General features: G+C 36.9%; 1 protein-coding gene across 3 annotated transcripts in view; it reads left to right on the top strand.

The window, feature by feature from the left end:
- The window catches only part of Cpsf6 (cleavage and polyadenylation specificity factor subunit 6), an 821382-nt gene that overhangs the window by 474170 nt on the left and 327248 nt on the right, over positions 1-19964 (top strand). For all 3 annotated transcript variants that reach the window (XR_016547729.1, XM_090386823.1, XM_090386824.1), the window contains one exon: positions 8702-8849. Coding sequence is in view for 2 of the 3 variants with exons in the window: in XM_090386823.1 (XP_090242949.1) it covers positions 8702-8849 (148 nt within the window). In the remaining variant the exon portion in view is untranslated. The remainder of the gene's footprint in view (positions 1-8701; positions 8850-19964) is intronic.

The raw sequence follows: 19964 nt of genomic DNA, 5'->3' as shown, positions 1-19964 counted from the left end.
ATGCGTCTTCAGCATCATCGTTAATTTCCTCGTGATCATGGTCGCGTCTAACACTGTTCAGCAGTATTTCATCTTCACTTGGATGTTCTGCTGTGATCTACATAAACATAACTATCCAGTGTTATTTCATTTTCGATGTTTCCAGACGATTCTAATAATGTCCAAAAGTTTTTCAGTTGTGAAAGGGGCAGTTCATCTTGTTCGTCCAGTCGTTGTTCAACTTCTGTATTCAATGTTAATGCCGCTTTTGAAAAACAATTTTGAATAGTGTATTCAGTGACATCGTTTGTCCAAACTTTTGCCAGTTCAGAGATGCAATCTCTAAGGTTAATTGTAACCTCCAAGTTTCTATTTTCTAATAACGCATTGACAATCTTCATTATTGTTCTCTTTTGATAATGAAATTTTAAATTTTTAATAATGCCTTGGTCCATTGGCTGGAGTTTTGACATTACGTTCGGTGATAAAAACAACTTCCCACTTTTAAGTTTGGCAGGATGTGCAGGACAGTTGTAAGTTACCAACACGATTTTCCTTTTTTCTTTTGTTATACACTTGTCTAGTTTTAATATCCATTCTTCAAAAATATCACTTGTCATCCATGCTTTTTTATTAATAGGTGTAGTCAACTTCCAAAGATTTTGTGCCTCTAAAACATCTTGAGTTTTTTGATATTCCGATGACTAAAAGTCTTAATTTTTCACTTCCTGTCATATTTGCTCCAACTAGCACAGTGATTCTTTCTTTGCTTTGTTTTCCGCCAAAACATTTATCATCCTTAAAAGCAAGTGTTCTATTCGGTAAACATTTAAAGAATAAACCCATTTCGTGAGCATTAAAAACATCCTTACGCTCATATTCTTCCAAAATCTTCTTTAAGGTATTGTTCCTCCAACTGTTACGCTCTTCTTTGCTTACATTAACACTTTCTCCACAAATAACCTTTTCCACAATTCTGTGGCGCTTCTTAAAGTTATCTAGCTACCCAGCGCTCGCATTAAATTCAGTATGTCCAAGGGACTGTGCAAATTTCAGAGCTTATTGCTTAATTATTAGGCCCGATATTGGGATATTCTTTTCATGTATCATTTTGCACCCATTTTAGAACAGCTTTATCAACATCTTTGTATATACACAACTTAATTCGCTTCTTGTCTGCTCCTCCTTCAATTTCATTTAAAATTGATCCTCGATTTTTTTTAAATCATAGATCAGCTGCTTGCAGGTATGCCATATTTCTCCGCAACATCTATTTTCTTAAAACCCTGATCAATATCATAACAATCTTTGCTTTATCATTAATACCTAAACACTTTCTCTTCGACATTATTTCTGCAATAATAAAAATTACTCTACTGAAGTTCTTGCCAATACATACACCGCAAACTTCGCTGCGCTGGCCATGTAGTGAATTGTTAGTACCGCCTACTCAATTCGCTTGCCAATTCAACAGTATCACTCACTTTGAAGAAATATACGACTTTGTGAATTTCTTTTATTCTGCTTTCATTCATATATACATGAAAGAAAATTTATGATTAACGTATGCTGTATGTTACTTTTCAGAAAAAAAAATACAAGAGCATATAGTCTATGTGATTGATGACGAACGAAATAAAAAAAAAAAAAAATTCATGAAAACCATCTACTGGGAGTCCCATTAGACGAGAACGGACATACCATATAATGATTGACAGGAAGGTCACGTGGTACAGTTGAGGTGTGAAGCGACTATCACTCAGTAGGCGTTACTAAAAACCGACTATGGTAGCATTCTATGTATTGCCACCGCAGCATACTAAAGGTTTTCCGCAGCGAATTTCGTTTTCCCCTGAGCCAACATCAATTTACAAATCTACCCTATTTATTGTAAAGTTTAAGACCACTTTTAAGAAAACCCATTTGGTTTAATAACTGTAACAAAAATGAAACAAAGACCCTCCTACGGGTGTCAATGGCCACAAGTGTTCACTAAAAGGATGATTATTTAATTCCAGATGCTAATGCGTAATTTCGGAAGGAAGGAGGCAGTATATTTGAGCAGCTGTTTAGCAATAAATGCTTGAAAATCTTCAAAACTTCTTTTACTAATTTTTTTTAAAAATTCGTTATAGAGAGACTAACACTTTGTTATATTTGGTTAATTTTGCATGTAATTTTGTTTCAAGGTGCAATGTTTTGCGAAAAAATTCGTAATATAGAGAAATTTGTTAAATAGAAGTTCGTAATAGAGATGTGCCACTGTAGTTTCAAATTTATATACGTGTCTGGCAAGCTACTCCATGCATCGAACACAATTTGGTCTTGCTTTATCAACTCATCTATTTGTGTAGAATTGCAAGGGCAGCCATTTGCCTCTCCAAATCCTCAATTTCAGTTTTAAGGCATTTTAAAATATCTTGTACTCCACGTGTCCTTGATTTTTAAGTCCTCTAACTCCATTTCAAATTGTGTTTCATGTGAACTAAAAGTTAAAGAGCTGCAATTACATGCTCAAAGAGCCGCAGGTTGCCGATCCCTGTTATAACCGAACATATGATAACGATGAAAGTGTAGTGCATTTTAATGATTTGAATTGGTATTTTGAAATTATAGCGGCTGATTCCACTAACCAGTGACTACTTATTTCACTTTACGATGGAATGGGCTTACGATTGTTTCCAGTTGTGATTTTTTGTGTTGTGCTTTAGTCAATATATTAGCTTTAATATTTTTTTTTAGCATTAGCATTAGTTGAGGCATATGAAGCAAGCTTATACAGCATCAGCTCGGAAAAAAAAAAAAAAAAAAACCTTCCCATTTCTCCTATCCAGTCACTCCAATGTTTGTCTAGTTCAGCCTTAAATTTATTTAAGCTATCAACTTCCACAATAACAGATGGAAGTCTGTTCCAGCAATTAACTACCTGTTGGCTAAAGGCAAACTTCTGCATATCTATCCTACAACTGTCTTTCCTCAATTTGAATCTATGCCTCCTCAGGTTCTTAGTCTGAGCAAGTGGAAGTATCCCATCAGCATTGAGCCTGTTCAAACCATTCAAGGTCTTATACACTTCAATCAGATCTCCTCGCAGGTGCCTAGTCTCCAAATGCTGCAACTTGCAGATCTTAAGCCTTTCTTCTTAAGTGCACCCCTTTGTTCCTCTCACCAATCTTGTTGCCCTTCTCTGTATTCATTCTAGCAACTCTACATCCTTCCTTCCATTTTAATCAATATGTACAATTTCCATTATAAAAATCATTTTATAATGGAAATTCTACATATAGAGATAACTTATTTTTCGAAAATTGCAACTTCCAAGGTCCTTGAATGAATTAGCAAAAAACAGTGTATTATTAGGTTCCCATTACAATATTTTCATGATACAGTTGTGTCTCTTCAACAGATTAATATTGTAAAGTGAGGGTTCACTGTATATATTTATACACATCAACAGTGTATATATTTATACAACACACTATCCTCCAAAATGTACTGGAATGCCAAATGAAAAAAAATTACAGGAACCTATTGAACACAGGGAATAAGCTTTATACAGTAATCTTCTACGTATGGGTTATGGATTTTTTATGGACTCAAAACTATATTTAAAATATCACCAGAAGGGATGCCCTGTTGCACAGAGTGACACTAAAGGAGACTATTTCAAAGCTCTTGTCCAGCTGTTTCATCTTCAGTTAATGAACATATTGCCTTTGTCTGATCAATCTGTTAAGTGTGATATACTACAAGAATTCTGATTCTGTGACACCTTGCTGCCAACTCAGAAATATGACAGACCGTTTTTTTTTTTTTTTTAATCCATTCTCCTGCTCGCTGTTCCACCACTTTCTTTATATGTTTCAGAAAAGGCAATAAAACTACGGGAATTTTATTATTCACCTCTAATTAATGAATTGCCTATCTGATGTACCAGTCTGCTGCATAAAGTGAGATGACCATTTGAAACAAAGTGTTACACTGTGTTAGATGTAATAGTGTTAATTTTTTTTTTTTTTTTTTTTGTGTGTGTGTGTGTGTGTGTGTGTGTGTGGTGCATAGTTAAATATGATTATCTAACATTGTCCTTCTGTGCGTTGTCAAAGAAATATGGTATAGTGTTTAAGAAGGCATTACTTTTAAAAAATATTATAAAATCTGGAAAAGGTAATGTGTTAACTTTGTTTGTTATTTGTAGATGTGATATTTTTCAGTTGCATTTCATTCTTTCATATATATGTAAAATGGTTATAATCCTTCTCGCTGATATTTATTGTTATCTACATAAACAAATAAACATAAGAACAATGTGCAGAAAATGAAAGAAGTGGAAAAATAAATTTAACATTTCAAAGGGAAGATTTGTCCATTATTGTATTTTGTAAAAATAGACAAAAAAAAAAAAAAAAAAAAGAGTCCCCCCCTCCAATCCTTGGATTGGAACCTCTGGTACGTCTAAATGCATCTCTGAATGGTCCAGGTTATGTGTCCATCCTAGCAGACCATTTGCATCCCTTCATGGCCATCGTGCACCCACGGGGCAATGAACTTTTCGAACAGGACAATGCACCTCCCCACAGAGCCTTTGTGACTAGAACATGTGTGCCAGTTGAACATGCCCCTGACCATTACCGACCATCCATTTGCCTGGACAGTTCCTCATTGACATGATGGGGTGCACAGCTTCATGTGGTTTCCGCCAGGTATGCACCCTCCCATCCAATTGAAATAACTGGAAACAGGACTTGTCAGACTGGGAGACCCATCTCTAATCATCCAGGGTCCAGTGCCGAGAAATAGGACTCTGGTGGGTTGACAGCCCCCATAGCCTATTGCAGCTAATGATCGCCTGATGGTCTTGGTGGAGACATTTCTGGCACCTCCCTCGTTGAAGTCGGCAGTGATTTGTGCCACTGTTGCTCTTCAGTTAGTGGAAACAATGCGAGACAGACTCCGGTGGCCATGTTCATCCACCCAAATCACTCTCCATGATGAGATGTTATTTCGGAAATGGCACATTCCCGATGCACTCTTGATTCTGTCGAACGGGGATAGTGCAATTTATGTACTACCTCCATGATAGAGTGACCCATTCGTCGGGCACCCACTATCATCCCTCTTTCGAAGTTGGTTAACTTATGACGTTTATCTTTACCGACATCGAATTACCGCCTACATCAGTGATGTCCAACCTTTTTCCATATAGGGACCATATTCAAAGTTAGATTTGTTTTGTGGGCTGCACTGAGTGATTCAATAAAAAAAACTGTGTTACATTTTCCTTATCTTGTTACAAGTAAAAAGAAGTTTCTGTTTTTGTGCTACCATTTTTTATTTTCAGGTTATATATAAAAAATGTAAATTCCCAACACTTTTATGTGCAACAAATCTATGTCAGTGAATTAATTTTTTTATATTTTATTAAAATTATAAAAATATGACTTACTTTTGTTTTTTAAGAAAATATGTTACTTTTCTATCTATAGGATCAATCTTTTCTTTTTTTAGAAAATATAGAAAAAATATTTTTTATATCTATGGGATCAATGATACAAAACGACGGATAACCCCAAGCATAGAAACGGAAATGAAACAGAAAATTACAGTTCTTCAATTGTTTATGCGACTGATCTTGAAAGAAAAGACCAATCCTATAAGTGATAGAATATGCTAACTTATCATTCTTCATTTGGAATTCAGCTGTCTGCAAACATAATGAGAAATAAACACTAGAGTTTGTTGCAGTGTGATTTGAAGATTGGTTGCTTGCTTTGTCCAGTGCTCAACTAATTGAATGTGTCACTTCATCAGTACTTTAGTACTATCAAAAATTTCTTTTTTTTTTCTTGTTTATCATCCACTGGTGGCCCACAGTGTACAGACTCTGCTGAACTACTGCTTGCATAAATTTTAGCAGTTTGAAATCAAGGCATGCCTGGGTTTCTTGAAGTTTTTGCTGTGAAATTAAACTGAACTTTGAAAGAAGCAATACCACTGCACCCACAGCAAATGTGATTTACAGTAAGCTTTGTGTTTATTTATACTGATTACCCTTAATAATAATTTCCAGTTTTATGAGGGCCTAGGTTAAATATTCTTGTTTAACCTAGATTAACTGTTCTTGGTTAACTTCCTGTCCAGGAATATTAGACAATTCACTGTTACTGTGAAAGTAACACTAAGCAGTCTTTAGTACTATCAAGCTCCACAAATTAAAAAGAAAAAAGTCGAAGAAATGGCATTGTCAAATGATACTAAATAGCCTGACCAGACAGCCAGTTTTCAATTTTTTGTCCTGGTGTTCCAAAAAATTTTTTAGAATGCATAAATGTTCCAGTTTGCTGAAATTTTAAATGTAATGGTTTAGCCAGCAGTTTTAATCACCTCTATTTGTAAAAATTGCATTTCAATCTCAAATTAGATCTACCAAATAAAGCTTCATAAAAGGCATCCCTGCATAATTCAGTACAGTCAGGAGCTGAGAGTTTGCCTTGTGATATGGAAGTGGTCATGGTAAAATAGTATTAGTAGTGGCAAATAATACAAGGGAGCAAGTTTATACAGCATCAGCCAAAAATAAGCACTTCCCAATTCATCTATCGCTGCTCTAATTTTGTTGTTGGGAAAATGTTTGTTTATTCTTGAACAAAATAGTTTTAAAGCAAATACATGGAATTAAATAAGTAAATAATGAAAACACTAAGATCTACCAGTGGGGTTGGTCTGTAAAATAAGGATATGCAGGGAGGCTCTCCCATGATTCAGCCCAGTGTTATGTCCAGTGTCCACCATTGCAAATATGTGTGAAATCATTATAAAGTTGAGAAAATATATCTTTGCCATCATATTTAGAGTTGTTTCTTTGCACAAACACTTAAGCCATGAGTAACTGACTTTTTAAAAATCTGAAGGGTTTTTCAGACTTTCTTTAATAGGAAATTAATCATTCAGCTATGATTAAGGCAATATGTGCTTCCTAGGCCTGATTGGTGAGACTGTATTGGTCAGACACTCATGTTTTAATATATGTGCCAAGTCAAAAAAAAAATTAAATCATTGTAGTTGTAAGCTCCTTTTGCTCTCTTTAAGCGTTTCTCAAACTGTGTTCCGTGGAACACTAGTATTCCATGAGATGTCAACAAGTGTTCCATGAAAAATCATAATTAATCATTAAAAAAAAATAAATAAATTTTACATATTTGTAGTGTACACCACTTTTGTATCACTAATATTTAACATTATTTTTTTTTTCGGCATACTGGCATAGACTAATAATGAAATAGACCGTGGAATACTTTATTTTGATAGGCTTTTGCACAGAGAAGTATGCATAAAAAAATGACATCTACGAAAAAGTAGCAATGTACTGATCTAATATGCCTTTTGTATGGGATGTAGCCTTTAGTACACAGGTTGAAGGCGAGGGGGGGGGGAGTTAACCGATATCATAACTAAACTCTTTGTTTTATAAATTTTTTTTTTTTATAATTATCAGTATTTTGAAATATTATTATTAAAATAAATGAGCATGGTTTTGTGGTTGAAAAAAGGTAATTTAAAACGAGAATCAAGTACTTCTAGTATTGCAACTGTGGTTGATGAAAACAAACCCAATATTGTCACACTTCAAAGTGAGGATGAACAATCGCAGCCTTTTGTTATTTTTTTGGAGCATTAGCAACTAAGGCCATATTGCTGCGAGATATGCAGTGGTCATTCCCTGACCTTTCCGCATCCTCCGTATTTGGTGGTGACGGGCTCAAACCCCGGTCTAATCAAGAAGCGTGTGCTATGCACTGCTGCTCCTTCCCACCTAGCTACGGAGGCACCAACCAACTTATAAAAGACCAAAACAAAAGTATGATGACAGCTATTTGAATTACGGCTTTACATGTTTTGTAAATAAAGATGCTCCTGATGCACAGTGCATCATGTGTAATAATATATTAGCAAACGGTTCTTTGGATCCTGCTAAACTTGTGTTCCGTAAATATATTATGAGATGAAAAGTGTTCTGTGACTAAAAAAAAAGTTTGGGAAACGCAGCTCTGTGTTATTGTCCCAAATTAACTGATGAACCGAATGCTCAAAATATATGTATACATATGTGGTGTTGTGTTTGTCTTCCGAGGTGCAGTACTTTACATGTAGTAGCTTGTCATGTGCCTCTACTTTTTCTAAATTTGTTTTGCTTACCTTATGTACTTTAAAGATGACTTTGAAAGTATAATCGCGGTTATCCTCATTTTTTTCCTTCCCAGATAATACAAGGATATGATTCTCAAAATTTGTTTGTCTCTTTGTGATATGGTTTTTGAAGTGAATTACATGAAAGCTCTGATATCTTGGCTTTATGAGCATCAGTGAGCAAAATGTGCATCAGTGTATTCAGAAAGTGCAAAGCTTGTATGAGACCTTTTCAGTATCATTTTTAAAATAAGTTAAGCAAAATGAAAAGAAAATGCCAGTACACAAACACCAAATGGATAGTGACTATAATTGCATTCAACTTTAATATACTTTCCATTTGATTATACTAATTGAATGGAAAGCATGTTGGTCCGCATGTGTGGTTTTCTAGGTAGTGAATCATTTTGCATTTTGTTCATATTAGAGGTTGTGATAAAAAGACCACCCATTAGGAACATCCTGTATAAATGATGTTTTTATTTTTATGGAAGAAATATTGAAGTATTTTTTAACAAAATTATATTTTAATTAGGAGATTATGCAAGTGCAATAGAAACCCTAGTCACAGCAATTTCCTTAATTAAACAGTCCAAAGTTGCTAATGATGAACGTTGCAAGATTCTTATTAGTTCTTTGCAAGATACACTACATGGTATTGAATCAAAATCCTATGGATCACGGTAAGAATTTTTCTTCTTCTTTTCCTTCCTAATTAGACCAGTTTCAAAATTATAGTAATAATAATTTTTGCATTTTCATAGCTTCTATACCAATGCAATTGATTATCCCACCCCCAGTTTTGGTTACTGCATTCTCTGTAGGATTTATATAAATGACATGTGCACTCTAACGATTTTTTTTTTTTTTTTTTTCCTTTTTTAATAAGTAGAATGTGGACATTTACAAAAAAAAAATCTCCAATTTTTATAAACATTTTACTGGAATTTCCTGAAACACCATTTGCTAATATTTACTGGAATAGGCAGAATATCATTTAATACCATTTAATAGAAGTTTTAATTTGTTATGGTGGTCATATGACCACCTTAACATTAGCATTAGTAGAGGCATATGAGGTAAGAAAGCAAGTTTATATAGCATCAGCCAAAAAAAAAAAAAAAAATTTTCGCCCACACATTCACTCTAAATGTTTCTCTAGTTCTGCCTTGAACTTACTTAAGTTTACTGGTGTAAATCTGATCGAGGTGTATACCTCGATCAGATCACCTCGCAAATACCTAGTCTCCAGATGCTGCAACTTGCAGAATTTGAGCCTCTCTTAGTAGGAGCACTGCTTTGTTCCTTTCACCAATCGTGTTGCCGTTTCTAAAATAAGGTTTCCAGACCTGTATGTGGTACTCAAGGTGTGGCCTGACCATTGCCTTATACAAGGGGAACACTTTAAAACTGTGCACATGCAAGGTGAACACTTTCCAACACTTAAAAACTGTGCATCTTCAAGAGACCTGAGTACACTGAATACTGGTGATAACTTACTCATTCTTGGATGATGCACATAAGAACATACATTTAATTGAAAAAGGATTGTGCAGGATAGATGTGAAAATTTTCTCTAAGAAAGAGAGTAATTAATCATTAAGACTTGCAATTATCAATAATGTTAAACATCAGTTCCTACTTATTTGCCCATGTTATTTTAGTTTATCTAGACCTTGAAATTGCATACCTTGATTACTCTCATTAACCACTTTGCCCACCTTTGTATCATCAGAAAACTTAGACATCAAATTTTAAATACCTAAATTAGTATCATTAATTAATATTAATAGAGAAAGGGATCTCATCATTGACCATTATGGTACCTAGCCATCACATTAATCCATTAAGATATTTATTTATAGCTATTTATAACCACTCTTTTGTCTCCTATTACTTTTATCCATAGTAGTAACTTACCTCTAGTGCCACTTTGCTCCAGATTATACACAATTGTACATTTGATTTGTATCAAAGCCCTCACTTAAATTGAAATAATCAAAAGTTAAAAAAAAAAAAAAATCAACATTTTACAGTCCTGAAATATTAAGAAAGTAATTGAGCACTCATATCAATGATCATATTTGTATTAAAGAATCTCCACAAGATAGAGTGATATTTCTTTATTTATTTACAATATTTTTGCATGAATATCTTGTCCTTTAATCTATTTTTGCAGCCAGCATGATTTACATGCACAGATAATGCAATGATCTTAAATTAATGTATTCTTTTTGAGTTTATAGGACTCCTCTTAACTCCATATAATCTGTTAAAGCATGATGTAGCCGGGTAGTTGGGAGTAAGAGTGCAGTAGCATGTGCTCTTTGAGTGGACCCTGGTTCAAGCCTTTGCCTGCTATATACACTTAACAATTGTATTTATGATTTATTGTAAACTCCTCTGACCTGGTGCCATGCCAGAGTATAAACAAGAACATGTATTCAAGGTTCAGATCTAAATGGCTGTTAGATGAACTGATAAAACTAGTACCAGAGAATAAAAATGCATAGGATGATTATAAATTAGCAAGGGACATGGGATTCTACAGTAACTTATTCCAGCAATTTATAACTTGCTGGCTAAAATAAAACTTCATTAAGACCCCCCCCCCCCATAATTTGAATTTATGGCTCCTAGTTCTAGAATCATTTATAAATGTGAAAATGTTTTCCTCATTCGTTTCCTGTTGCTTCTCAGAGCCTTAAACACCTCAGTCAAATCTCCTCTAGGGTGCCTAGGTTCCAAGCTGTGAAACCCACATTTGAATTCTTTCCTCATATGGACACCCTTTTGTTGATCTCACCAGGCAAATTACCCACCTTTGGACCCTTTTAAGAAGCTCGATGTCGTTTTTTAGGTGCAGTCTCCATAATTGAACACAGAATTCCAAGTTTGGTCTAACAATAGACTTATAGTGTATAATGGGATCATGACATCCTTATCTCTACTAGCAAAAGTTCAATAAATCATGCTCGGAGAACTTCATGTCTGATAGTATCATAACTCGCAACTCCATTTCTTCCAGTACTGACTTTAGTTCAACTTCACCAAGTGTATAAGTAATTTTGGATTTACTGTTCCCCAGGTGTAACCCCTTGCACTTTGCTGGATTAAAGCAAAGCTGCCACTTTTCCGACCATCCCCAAAGTCTCTCTAGGTCACTCTGAAGAACCTGTGTTTGGTGGTGATCATTAACTATTCTACCAATCTTTTCATCATCTGCAAATTTAGACATCGTCCTCCATCCCTTCATCGATGTCATTTAAGAAAATCAAAAACAGCACGATGTAGCCGTGTAGTTGGGAGCGAGAGTGCAGTAGCACGTGCTCTTTAAGTGGATTCTGGTTCAAGCCTCCGACTGCTATATATACTTAACAATTGTATTTATGATTTATTGTAAACTCCTCTGACCTGGTGTCCATGGACACCAGGTCAAAGGAGTTTAACAGTGGTCCCAATATTAATTCCCAGGGAACCCCACTTCTTACATTAACCCAATCTGAGGAACAACCATTTATCACAAACCTCTGCCTCCTGCCCTAAAGCCATCCTGCTATCCATCTAAGTATTTTCCCTGTGATTCTATTATAAAGTAACTGATCATGTGAGTCTGAGTCAAATTCTTTGCTGAAATTTAAATCAATAATGTCGAAAATTTTCCCTACATCCAGCTCATGAGTGATCCTATCAGAATAGCAAAACATGATGTTCCCTTTACAAAACCATGCCGTGTACCTTTCATAATTCCATTTCTGTCTAAATGATCCTGAATCCCACCCTTAATCATTACCTCCATGGTTTTCCTTATTACTGAGGTTAGACTGACTGGTTAGTAATTTCCCAATACACTCTTAGAACAACCCTTATGTATTAGAGATACCTTGGCACTTTTTCAACCCAACGGAATCTCTCCTGAGTCCAGCGATGCTCTCATAATTAGCCTCAGTGGTTCAATGGTTCACTTGCAGCTTCCATTAAAATTATAGGGTATATGGCATCAACCTAGGAGCCTTATTCACCTGTAATCTCGAAAGTTTTTTCATTAAATAATCATGTGAATTACAATATCATTAATTACATATTTTTCAGTTTCACTTACATAATTTTTCATTGGTATAAAGGGTTTTTCTTCTGTAAATATCGTTGCAAAGTAACTGTTGAGTTCATCGGCTAGGGTATCCCATGTCCAATCTGGTTTGTCCTTCTCTTTGCATTTATATATGTTAAGGATTCCTTATCCCCACTCTTTGCCAGCGATTTCTCATAATCTACCTTTGCCAGCCTAACCTTTTTTTGTGGCGCTATTACAGGTCAATTTGTAGCTGTTATAGGCTTCAGTACTTTTTATTTCTCTGTAACTTTTCCATGCTGTATTTTTCTGCTCAATTTATCTGGCAACTTCATACCCATCCAACTTGGAATCCGCCTCATGGAGTATTTTTGTAATGGTATATATGCATTCTGGGCTCTGTGATTAATGTTTTAAAGGTATACCATAATTCAATTGTATTGTATCTGTGAGATATCTACCCAGTTAGTAGAGGCCATGTAGCATCTTAAGCTGTTTTAATTTCCTTTCCTGAAATTATAACCCATTCCTTTAACTACTGCTGCCTCTATCTTCATTGCCCCAGGTATTGTATTTTATAGATATAGCTGCCAGTTCTCCCAATTTATAACAGAGAATTCATTATTTTTATGCATTTTGGCTTCTTCTGCATCATAGAACTCCGTGATCACTTCCTGCTACTGCTTCCTATACTGGCAACCCTATTATGTCATCTGGATCATGGGTTGAGATCAGGTCTAGAGTATTCTTTTCCATAGTACTTTCTCTGGCATGTTGATACAAATAACTGTCATCTGTTTGATTTAAAAATTCTGTTCCCCATGTCGAGTTTCCTTCCCATTTGCTCCAAGTAATTAGAGGCAAATTAAAAAATCGCCCATAATAAGACATTCACACTTACTTGACCATCCATTTGCATGTAGAGGCTCTCATCATAATCTTCACAATCACCTGGCCTGTAGATGGTAATTCGATGTCAGTATAGCTAAACATCGTGAGTTAACTGACTTTGAAAGAGGAATGATATTGGGGTGTCCGGCACATGAGTCACTCTATCATGGAGGTGGCACAGAAATTACTGGAATACGCCATTTCTGGAATAACATCTCATCGTGGACAGCGCTGTGGGCAGAGAAAGGTGGTGGATGAACACGGCTGTTGAAGTCTGTCTCACGTTGTTTCAGCCAACTGGAGAGCGACAGTGCCACAAATCATTACCGACTTCAACAAGGAAGTTGCCAGAAATGTCTCCACTAAGACCGTCAGGCGATCATTAGCTGCAGTAGGTTATGAGAGCCGCCAACCCACCAGAGTCCCATTGCTAACACCAGGACACAGGAATCTACGCCTCAACTGGGCAAAAGAACATCAGCACTGTACTTTGGATGATTGGAGATGGGTCTCTTGGTCTGGTGAGTTAAGTTGCAGTTATTTTGAACAGACAGAAGGGTGCATATCTGGTGGAAACTGCACGAAGCTATGCACCTTTTAGAAGTAATTGTCTGGGGCGTCTAAATGCATCTGTGAATGGTCCAGGTTACGTGTCCATCCTTGCAGACTATCTGATTCCCTTCATGGTCATTGTGCACCCACGGGGACTCTACAATCCAATACAGAGCCTTAGTGACTAGAACATGGTTTGAAGAGTATTCAGCAGATTTTACCACCATGGAATGGCCTCCCTGTTTGTCAGACTTGAACCCTGTGAGCATCTTTGGGATGCTGTGGAAAGGTCCATTCGAGATTTGGATCCTCCACCCAGGAATGAGACAGAATTATGGACAGCAGTGCAGCAATCATGGATTGAAATACTTGTGGAACGCTTTCGTGAACTAGTGGACTCAATGTCTTTCGGTGTATGACTGCCCTTATCCAGGCGAAAGGTGGGCCTACCCGTTACTAGGTAGGTATTCCATGATTTCTGTCCACTCAGTATACATGCCAATGTTGAGAAAGAGTCACAAGTTAGGATTCAATTTGGAAGTGTCTGCAATTCTGCCCAGATGTGATAGACGGGAATATATGTTGAGATCGTTGTCAATCAAGTCAGCCCTGGAGAGATTGTGCAAGGCTCGTGGAGAATTTTTCAGAGCGTAGTCTGTGCTTGTTAACAGGAGACTGTTTTCTCAGAAATAAGATACACTTGAATAGAAAGGGTGCAAGAATATTTCCTGATGCCATTGAGAAAGTGATACTTGGGTTGAGAAACTGCTAGTTTGGGGGCCACATGGACAAATAGCTTAACTAGAGCTGTAGGCAGAGGCGAAAGTGATTCTTTCACTGCTACTATTGGTACATGCAGTAGCCTGGAAAGCAAGATGTCTGGGACTTTAGACCCCCACTGTGGGTCATCATGGAACAAATAAATACATCAGCTGTGTTACGGTAACTAAGAATAAAAACAGGTGCATGTATACTTGCATGTACACTAAAGCTGGAAGCATTGTTGATGAATTTGAAGTACTGATCAAGTCCTCAAATGCAAACATTGTAGGAATAGTGGAAACATGGTGTCACTCAGAAATGAAGTGAGGCTGAATTTGAATATGGGGAGTACAATGTATACAAGAAGGACAGACACGACAGGAGAGATGAAGGGGTTATACCCTTGGTTATGAAGCATATTAAATCTAAGGAGTGCATGCAGTTGACATTGGTGTCAAGTGCAATGTTGAGTCAGTTTGATGTGATAAAAACAGTGGGAAAACAATGAGAGTAAGAGTGGTCCAGAAAATTTGAATGTCTCATAATGGGGGATTTTAACTTTCCAGATGTTGACTGGAATTTGTGGATTTTTTTCACTTACACACTAGCAAAACTTTCGTGGACGAGGATGATTGTTTTCTACAGCAGCATGTTAGAAAAGCAACAAGAGAAAGCAATACTCTTGATCTGGTTATTAGCAGTAATTCGTCTTTCATTAAAAATCTGCATGTAAAAGACCCACTGGGAAGTATACATGAACAAAAGATGTAGCCAAAGAGACCAGAATGTTCAACTACCATTTGGACAATAAGCAAGTTTTCTATTCCTAGCTTATTCAGAATCATCAATTTTGACTAGGCTAAGAGTAGTTTGGACTGATTAATAACTGCTTTACAGTTATTGACATCTTTAGTGTAGGCAAAAAATGAAGCTTTTCATTTGAATGCAAGCAGCCTTTCGTGGCTCTCCTTCCCGTACTTGATATGGTGCCAAAGAGCAGGAGAGCAAATAAGATATGCAGCATGCTTCTCTCGATAAACTTTAACATATTTATTGGAAAACCAAGGATTAGATAAAGCATGAGATTTTATGGCTGTGGAATAAAGGATTTCATCCCTAGAAGAATAATTTTGCTGACATGATCTTGGGAAACATTGACATCAGAAGATTTAAAACAGTAATGCAACCAAGGAAAAGAAGAATAGAAAGCACACAGACAATCCCATTTTGGATTTTCTAATTCCAGATAACATGAGGCTGAGAATGGTTGTGAGAAAAAGGTTCTGTTGGAGAAGAGAAGGAACCACTGCCAGTTCTGATCTGAAGTGCCTAGAGGACCACTCACCTTAACTGTGTACGTTGAAAAGTTGTTCTTAAGAAATAAATCATGAATGTTGGGTGTGTTGTAGGATTGCCTGATAATTTGATATTAAATGAAATCTGTTCGAGGCCATTAGTAATTGGGAAACCTCCTCAGCCTCTCGACCAGCTGGGTCCATGTGACTAGAGAACTAAAGCCAGCTGGAGTTGTGAACATTAAAATCACCAAGGAAAATTACCTCACTGCTAGGAAGTAATTGGGAATTTTGTCGTCCTTTCAAAGAAAGGAAGACAAAGAGTTCCAAGTGATTGGCAGAATTGGGAGATCCAATAATGGGGATTCTGGCAGAAAAGGTAAGTGGGGCTTGAAAGACTGCTATTGGAAATGGACATCATTCAGATTGTAATGGAGATCACATATATTTATAAAATTATCAAGGAAATGTTTGGAAATTTTAGATATTTTTTGCAAATAAATTTGTTCCATTGGTTAATCTTCACCGGATTAACATGTATGATGAGACATGTAAGAATTAATGAAATTTTTGAATGTGGTATACACACAGCAAGAATATGTCCAAATTCTTGGTGTAGTGTGGTCTTGACAATGTTCCTGCATATACACTACTCTGATTCCTAGTCACTGTCTTGCAGATTAGCAGCAGCAGCAGCAAGATTACTCTAGCTGCCAACTGGGCTAGCCAGGTGGGTAAAGTGCCTGCCTGATAACCCAAAGGTCGCAGGTTCGAATCTAGCCTCAGGCTTGGATCACAGTATAATGCAAAAACTTTGGGAGGTGCATTATGGCCACAGAAGCCGATGCGCCAACAACTAACAAAAAAAAAAAAAAATAATAATTACTCTAGTTGGTCCAGATACCTCTTAGAACAGACTATCTAGTGGCCAGTCTGCGTAAATTGTTTGAGCTGTACACTCAAAATATAAGGGAGATTGGATCTCACTATGATGCCCATCATAACTTCAGATGACGTCAGTCATACTGCATGATGGAAAAGACATGGTTTGCCAGAGCTTTGCTCTGGAGACTAAATGTGGTATTTAGTTTACTGTTGATGAGGGCCATGTACCACTTGTTATTGCCTGTAGCACAGAAGGGGGGGGGGGATTATCATTCCTCCTGCTTACGTTGGTAGTTACCTCCAGTATATCACATGCAGTATTTCAGGAATTTCCCAGTTATACCAGGGTTACTGTCAACCCACCACCATCATAAAGGTGCAAATGAAATATTTGGTTCTCACAGAAAGACTGAACTTTGCCAAGATACAGATCACTTGATTGCTGGTATCACCTGAATATCTGTGTCATCAGCATTTTAGATTCCAGGTGGAAAGCTTTAGCTGGTCACGCCTGTGAACAAGCCAGGCCTTGTATCTAGAGTTTATACACAAATCTACTGAACCACCTTTCACTTCAGCAAAAGCAATTTTTGCTACATATCTAGTATATTTTTAGTATATCTTTATACTGAAATCTCTGCTAGACTATCTCACATGAAACTCATTTTGAAGCCTCACTGGAAGAATTTTTATAACACCTGACACTGCCAAATGGCTCTTTGGTATTTCTCACAAGGTACTTTGAGAACTTAACATAATAACAGACAGTGTTGCCCAGTCACAATGACATCCCCTTCTACCCTGGCATGCTCATCTTCCTTCTTGAGGTTTCTCCATTAGTAATTGGGGAACGGCTAACACACCACCATTTGTCTACTTGCAACTGTTTGGCACATCGAGATGACACTTGGAAGTCTTCCCTTTCTTCACTAATGGCTCAAAGCCAGAATCTTTCCTGGTTTCCACTATGGTCATTTCCATAGTGGAAATATATCCAAGGTTCCCCATGACTGCAAAGTTATATGCTATTGAGTCAGCCCTGGACATTGAAATTCACAGTTATAAAAAGTGTATTCTTTATACAGATTCCTTAAGTGCATTACAGTCCTTATCAGTAACTAAACACTTAAATGAAATGAAGGTTTTATTCGCGTGTTTATTTGATATCCACTTCTGCTGGATCCAAGGCCACATTTGGGATCACTGATAATTATCTGGAAGATTCTGCCACTAGATTAGCACAATCCAAGAATAACCACTGTGTACTATACCCCTATACAGACAACAGGCAAGTAATATACAGTTGATCCCCGACATATGTAAGAGATATATTCTCTTACGTAAGTCTAGAAGCTTGTTACTATATCCCTGATATGCCAAGATTACAAAAATACTTAATATCTTATCCTAAGAAAGATGAAGAAAAATAATTATATATCATAACACTTAAAAACTTTATCTTGGGACAGTGGTGAAATAGCAGATAAGGAAAGAATATATAAAAAGAAGAAAAAGTGCATGTTATTGTACTGTAAAAACTGTTTTTTTATTTTGTACGCCATGTAGGCTTTATAAGGACTACTAAAGGAATCGAAAGAAGGTGTACATACTTGAGAAAATTGGTCTAAGCCAAACAATGAAGCAAAGTGTATACAGTTTAGGTGATGGTCTGAAGGTAACTTAAAACGAACCTGAAGCATTAATAAGACACATTAATCACAGGACGTTGTGGGCTGAGTAGAAGTCAGGGAGGTAGTACGTGATATGAACTCTTCGATCTCCATCTGTTTCGTATGCTGTTTTTTTTTTTTTTTTTTTTGTTTTTTTTTCTCTCTCTACATAAATTTCACGATAAGCCACTAGGTGGTAGGTGACTCATCAACTGATGCAATACCACCACTTTGCTTATTGGAGGCATGAAGTGGTGGAACCTATGTTTAGTCTCCAGAGCGAAATTTCAGTCAACCTTTCCCCATCTCTTCCATCATGCAGTATGACTGATGACTTTTGAAGTTATGATGAACATCATGGCAAGAACCAGTCTTCCTTACATTTCGAGAGTACAGCTCTAAAACTGTATTTGTAGCCCGGCCGCTAGTTAGTACACCGGACCGAACCTATTGGTAACTCTTTAGGAGGCTTCTGGATCAGCTAGTGTATAATCTTGCTATCTCTACTCTGCCAGATAGTGACTGGAGGGAGTCCAAGTAGTTTGTATGCAGGGGGCATTGTCAAGGCCACGTTATGTCAAGGATCTGGGTATATTCTTACCATGTGTATGCCATATCCAGAAATTTCATTACTTTATACAGCATGTCTCCCCCCCCCCCACTTTTTCTTACTATTGAATACACCATGAATTGTCAAACTAATAGAGTAAGCTTATCTGCAAAAAGATCTGAACCTCCTAAACACTTCCTAGTTCATTTCACAAATATACGTGGTCTCAATTCTGATCTCAACGATGTCCATTTCCACTTGCAGTCTGCCAAACCCCATGTACTTTTTCTGACAGAATCTCAGTTATTGGTTGATTCAACTACTGCTGCTCATCTCAGTTGCCCAAACTATTCGCTGTATGATTCCTTTCGCCTCGAGGGTGGTACTTGTACATATGTCCATTCCAATATTCTCTGTCAGAGACTTGGTAATTTGGAATCTCCTCTTTTCGATCTTCTCTGGCTTAAAATCTCTCGACCTCATTCTGTCAAATTCATCTGTTGTCTCTACCGTTTTCCCAACTCTGCTAATCACTTGGAGCTCTTTGACTTCCTCTCTTTGCAACTTACCTTTCTCCAGTCCAAGTTTCCTAAGAGAGAGGTAATTTTCCTTGGTGATTTTAATGTTCACAATTCCAGCTGGCTTCCGTTTTCTAGTCATACTGGTCCAGCTAGTTGAGATGCTGAGGCTTTTGCAATTACTAATGACCTTGCACAGATTGTTCATTTACCTACAAGAATACCAGACAACCTTAACCATACAACCAACACGCTTGATCTTTTTCTCACAAATGGGCTGTTTGTACACGGTCTAAGTACATGGTCAAAGTGAGGGGTCCTTTAGGCACCTCAGATCACAACTTGGTGATTTTCTCTTCTCCAATGTGGCCTTTATCTCATGGCTATTCCCAACCTCATGTTGTTTGGCATTACTTCTTCTAGAGGAGTGTTTCCACTTACAATGGGTTTCCTCAGCCTTCAAGTTATTTCTTGTTAGGAATTTTTTCCCGCCATAAAGTGCGGTTCTGGGTGTCTTGATCGGTTAAGCCTCGGGCTGTCATGCGTTCCCTTACTCCATTCATATCCTCCTAGGTCTTCCTCTTCTCCTTCTTCCAGGAGGTA

The sequence above is a fragment of the Mastigoproctus giganteus genome, chromosome 12, assembly GCF_048544385.1.
Source record: "Mastigoproctus giganteus isolate SK-2022 chromosome 12, ASM4854438v1, whole genome shotgun sequence".
NCBI classification, from domain to species: Eukaryota; Metazoa; Arthropoda; class Arachnida; order Uropygi; family Thelyphonidae; genus Mastigoproctus; species Mastigoproctus giganteus.
This window is presented reverse-complemented; position numbering and strand designations above follow the sequence as displayed.